Below are 5419 nucleotides of genomic sequence, written 5' to 3'. Positions count from 1 at the left end.
CACAGAATGGTCCAGCAGATGGAGGGAAGATGGACTTGTCTGCCTTCCTTGTGACAGTCCTCCAGGTTGATCAAAGCTCAACACAATGGGGATGCAGTCTTTGGTTGCCCAAAGCTTCCCTAGGTCAGTCAGTTACCAGAAATGGACCACTAGGTAGTGGAGTTCCTTCATACCATTTGTCAAATACCAATTCCCTGGTGGTGAACACTGCTGTCTCAGGGACACTGCCATCAACTGGCCCTCAGATCTCCCTTCTGTACCCCTCACCTGGTTTTGTGATTCCCTCCAGATAGAGTCCAGCTTTCCAGGAGTTGGTGGCAGGCGAAGCAGCTTCGTGCTATTTTGCACCCCACCAAACAGTCTGAGCCGTGAGTTACAGTGTGTTCCTATCCAGATTTCTTCCCTTTAATTTAATGAAATGAACTTAGAAAGGAATGTTCTAACTCTGTGACACAAGGAATGCCAGCATTGGTGGCCATAAATAAAAATGAGCGCACGTAAGAGCAGTGTAGAACATCACTAAAGCCCAGCTGGGCTCCAGTTCTGCCCAGCGTCCACCCACTGCCTGCTCTCCTTGGGCAAGGAGAGCGGAGTGCTGGCTGGAAAGTTGTTGAGGAGATGCCCACTATTTTCCTGGGACGGCAGCAAGATCAGAACAGGAACAGAGAGGCCTTCAGGAATCCCTACAATGGTGGTGTCCAGGTCACTGCAATGCGCCGCCTCCTCTGAGGGCCAGCTGCCTTGGCTCTGCCCGCCCTGTTGTACTTAACCCTGCTTCTCCACCTTTAACCTTTCTTATCTCAGCTGGAGTGAAGACCCAGGGCACACATTGATCCAGGCACTGCTTTGCTTTGGCCTCGCCCACAGATGCCAGGGAAGACGACAGGCCTGTCAGGACCCACAGCTACAGATGGATAGTTTAACTTCAGGGGAAGAAACAATAACAGATATGTCCCTTGACCTGCTGAAACCCTAACATCCAAGATGACTGTGTTAGGAGGCGGCACCTTGGAGGTGACAGGGTCATGAGGGGAGAGCCTTCACGAATAGGGCTGGTGACCTGATAAATAAGACCCCGGGGAGCACCTGTACCTCCCACCACAAACCACCATTAAAGCAGAACCATCCACGAGCAAGAAAGAGAACCCACGGTAGACAGAGGGCATGCTGGGACTTCCAAGGCCTCGTAATTGGGAGCGGTGCATCTCTGGTTTTCATGTACCCTCAGTAGAAGGGACTTGGGACAGAAAGCAGCCCAAACCAGCTGACCACCCCTGCTGGCATCCTTGAAGGCAGGGACTTTGGTCACCCTACTCACACCATGCCAATGGCTGGCCTCAGCATCCCTTTAGGTAGAATCCCCCTTGGCACTTCTCTGCTTGGCTGGTTTGGGCTTCTCCCTGGCATGGTGGCGTGGTGGCATGGTGGCGTGGTAGCATGGTGGCGTGGTGTTGTGGTAGCTGTGTTCAGCAGGCAAATGTCCTGAGAGACTGAGCCAGTTCGTGAAAATTATACCCGGTTCATGGCTTGCCTCGAGAGCTACCTGGTCATTTCTGAGGATTCTACTTTTTAGAATGCCAGACGTTTGGAAAGTGGGGGGCAGAGGGGCAGGAATGACGTTGAAATCTACCTTTAAAGGTTTGCAGACCTATTAAACCACCAGGGTGTCCTGAGAAGTTAGCCGCCTGTGAGGCAGTTGAGGCATGAAGAGTGTCTCTAGGTAGGAGCACCTGCCCCTCCTCACTGAATGGGTATTGAGGAAATGCAACTCCTTGGGATGCTACCTCAGGCTCAATGGAATCTTCCTAACTTTGCTCTGGTCCCACTGCCCCATCTGCCACCGGAACTTTCAGCCGCCAGGGAGCTGGCTGAGCACCCATGAATCAGGAGTGTAAAGTACACTCAAAGCCTTGGCGAGTAGGCCTCAGCAAGGGTAAGCCACTGGTGAACAGGTCTTTCGCACAGACTGATTTCAAACAAACAAGAAGCCTGTAGCCCTTCTGTGCAGCTCGTTCATGCTCTTGGAACTCCTGGTGTGGGGTAGGGTTGCTTTGGGCTGGGGAGGGTGTTGCACGTGTGAATCTCAGTGTAAGTGACCAGGGTGCGCAGGGGCAGAGGGTGGCCTTCGTGCAGCTGTTCGAGGGGGCCCCCACCCTACTCCACCTACGGGGAGCGCGGCGTCCCCGCCTCTTGCTGGCTCTGGGTGCGCCTGGGGCAAATGCGCCTCTGGTCGGCTCCCCCCTCTGCGCTTGGAAAACGACCCCCGTGCGCCCCGGGTTCAAAGGCCCGACGCCGCAGCTCCAGCCCCTCGGAGGGGCGGGGAGGCGAAGGGGGTGGTGCGGGAGCCAGAAAAAGCCGAGCCACAGCCGGCCAGCCCTGCGCAGGGATGGGCAGCGCGCTCTGAAAGTTCGTGACCGCCGCAGGCAACTAACTCTTTGCCGGGACGCGCAGCTCAGGCAGAGGCAGGACTCGAAAGCTATACCCGATCCCAGTGCCCTTTCGAGAGCGGCCACCCTCCAGGCCCGGTGCTCCGGCGCCAGACCAGGGTTCATGGAGCCGGGGCTGTGGCTCCTTCTCGGGCTCACAGTGACCTCCGCTGCAGGTAAGCGGGAGGGGCGGGGCGGCGCGCCTCTCCACGCGGGAGTGCACACAAAAGGAAGCCAGGCGCGGGTCTGTGCTGCGGGAAAGCTAAGTGAGCCTGACTCTTCACCCTCAAGTCTCCCAGGGACGGGCAGAGGGGCCTGAAGACAAAATGATTACGTCCACTGAGTCTGGGGCTTTCAGTCTGGGACACTTTGGGCACTTTTCAGAGACTACACAAAATAAATAAATAAATAAATCGTGTTTTCACCAGCAAGAGCAAGTAGTTTTCAGACTTCACAGGGACTGAAAATAACTCAAGTTTTTTGTTTCTTTCTGAGTTTGCAGAGAGCTTTGTAAACTTTTCTAGGCATTTGACTTAGTTTGGAGGCTGCAGGGGAAATGCAACCAGCCCCAGACTTTGCAGAAGTTTGGTTGATTCTCATTCCGGTTTGTGGGGTGTGAAGGGGGGGTCGTGAGGGTAGTAGATGCTAAGCAATTTAGGAACCCTTCAATCTGCCTCCTGCAGGATTTGTGCCTTGCCCCCAGCCTGGAGGCTCTGGCAGAACCAGCGTGTCCCAGGGCCCCTCTGAAGCTGGCTCAGAGGGGAACTGTGAAGAGTCTGTGGCCCCAACAGTTGCACAGCCTGCAAGTCCTGGAAGTGCTGGTCCGGAACGGGGACTGGGCAGGTCTGGGGAGCAGGAGGCTCAGGGGGTTCCTGCACACCCCCGACCCCGGCGGTGCACATGCTTCACATATAAGGACAAGGAGTGTGTCTACTACTGCCACCTGGACATCATCTGGATCAACACCCCTGAGTGAGTTGGCCTGGGGGGGTAGGAGCATGGCTCTGTGCCAGACCTGAGGCGTCAGGTTCTTTCCATGGCCCTCAGCCCACCTTAGTCTGACCCCTGAATCTGCCGTGATATAGAGGTCAAATCTTGCAGTGTTTCCAGCCTCTATAGGTCCTATCACAGGTCAGGGGTGACTCACCTTTCCTCTGAGGACCTAGCCCCAGAGAAACTCAATCCTGGGTTTGAGATGTGGTGGGCAGGGAGCTAGGCAGGGGCTTTAGATGCCTGAGAAGTGTCTGAGTTCCAGTCCTGGGGTGGCTAAGTGGACTGAGTCTTGCTCTTAACCCTCCTGAGAGGGTTATAATTCACTGAGAACAGCCTGGGGCACAGGGGAGAGCAGGAAGGTGGGCTTGGCAGACCCCGATGGCATCCATCCTGTGAAATGGTTTCTTCCTTCCCTGCTGGTCTTGGAAGTCAAGCCAGAGTGACACAAGAGCCTCACAGGACTGCCCTTCTCCAGGGCTGACCCCAGAGTCAACAGCCATGGCCACAGAGGGCCCCTCTGTCCACTCTTAAAATCTCTTAAACTCTACAAGGACCCAGGAGAAGGGTGCTGATGCAGTCTTGGGCCAGCCTTTGGTGAGGAGCACCTTTTCCGCAGGGGTTGGGGGGCACAGGGAGGGCCTGGCATTCTTGTCTTCCACTCGCACTGAACCTCTGGGATCATGCTACACTAAGATGCACCTTGTAAGCAGGTAGGTGGCCTGACCTTGCTCCGGCCACCATCTCCAGGCTTTGTCTCTTGCATTGCTTGCATCCTCAGCCTAGAAAGGTCACCGACTATTCTTCTTTGTGGCTCCCTTTCTCCAAAGCCCCATCCTCTCAGAGATCTGTGGGGAGTGGCCTTGAGGAGCCACTCACCCACCTAGACATTCCAATGATGCCGGGCACAGGAGAGAGGGTCCCTGTGGGGTTCAGTGTCTTTTGAACCTGGTGGCAAGATGTCTAACCACATCCAAGTAGGTCTGAAATCTCCCCCACTTTGAGTGGCGGACAGAGTTGGTTTAGCCACCCTGCATAGGTCCTGGGCTCAGGTGAACCCTGGGTTTGTCTAATCATGGCTGCTGCTGTATTGAATCCCATTGTCCTTTGCTGGACTGAGAGCTTCCTGGGTCCCACTACTTCTGTAGATGACCCCAATGCATCATTTACTCTCCGTTTGTGTCTGATGAGGCCCTTGGACAAACTGTCAGCCCGCCATGGGGAGATGGGAGGCTAACAAGGATGCATCTTGGGCAGTTATGGATTGATTTCGGTTCTCCGAGCCTCAGACTCCTCCCTTCTTAGAACCACTAGTCCCCTGACCATTGTTTTCCTTGACTCCTAACCATCTGCCATCATGGTTCCACCAAATGAGCACCACAGAAATGGGGACACTGGGCAATCAGCACCAAAGAAATGGGGACACTTGGCAATCAATAGCAGCTCTGGGTTCTGGTCTTAGCTGGAGTCCCACAGGAGAAAGAAGAAACTGAGCAATAAGGGACAGACAAGATGGAGTCAGGAATTGGAAAACACCTTAGATTTCTGCTTGTCTTCAAGACTCCTGAGCACTCCTTGGGCAGGAAGTGGGGACTGGGACATGTCCAGAGGCTCTGTAAACACCAGAGATATTTAAGGTCCCGTGTTGGAATTGTGAACTGTCTTGTGAGGTGAGAAACGAAGCTCTAGGTCTTCTGTCTTTGCTAGGACAGCCACCTGAGGAGTGTTTCTGGGTGCCTGGTTGATCTCTCCCTTTCTTCTCCCACCTTGTTTTACTTTAAGCAGTGGGGAGAAAGGGGCGAACCCAGCGTCCTGGTGTCCCATTCAACCTCTTGGGAAAGAAAAATGACAGTTGTCAGACTTGAGAGTTTAGAAATTCAGACAAGATACATATGTTAGCAGGGAGATGTTTCCTGGATAGCCTTATTCTCTTCCTGCATGTGTTCTCTCTCTCTCTCTCTCTCTCTCTCTCTCTCTCTCTCTCTCTCTCTCTCTCTCTCTCT

At 54.2% G+C, this 5419-nt stretch overlaps 1 protein-coding gene across 1 annotated transcript in view; it reads left to right on the top strand.

Annotated features, from left to right (window-relative positions):
• The first annotated feature begins 2207 nt into the window (after positions 1 to 2207).
• Positions 2208 to 5419, top strand: part of Edn3 (endothelin 3) — a 23666-nt gene continuing 20454 nt past the window's right edge. Inside the window, exons 1-2 of the mRNA XM_005362770.2 lie at positions 2208 to 2602; positions 3110 to 3398. Of these exons, the coding sequence (XP_005362827.1) occupies positions 2551 to 2602; positions 3110 to 3398 (341 nt within the window). The 5' untranslated portion in view covers positions 2208 to 2550. The remainder of the gene's footprint in view (positions 2603 to 3109; positions 3399 to 5419) is intronic.

The sequence above is a fragment of the Microtus ochrogaster genome, linkage group LG8 (assembly GCF_000317375.1).
Source record: "Microtus ochrogaster isolate Prairie Vole_2 linkage group LG8, MicOch1.0, whole genome shotgun sequence".
NCBI classification, from domain to species: Eukaryota; Metazoa; Chordata; class Mammalia; order Rodentia; family Cricetidae; genus Microtus; species Microtus ochrogaster.
Note: the sequence above shows the minus strand (reverse complement) of the source record. Positions and strands in the feature narration are given on the sequence as shown.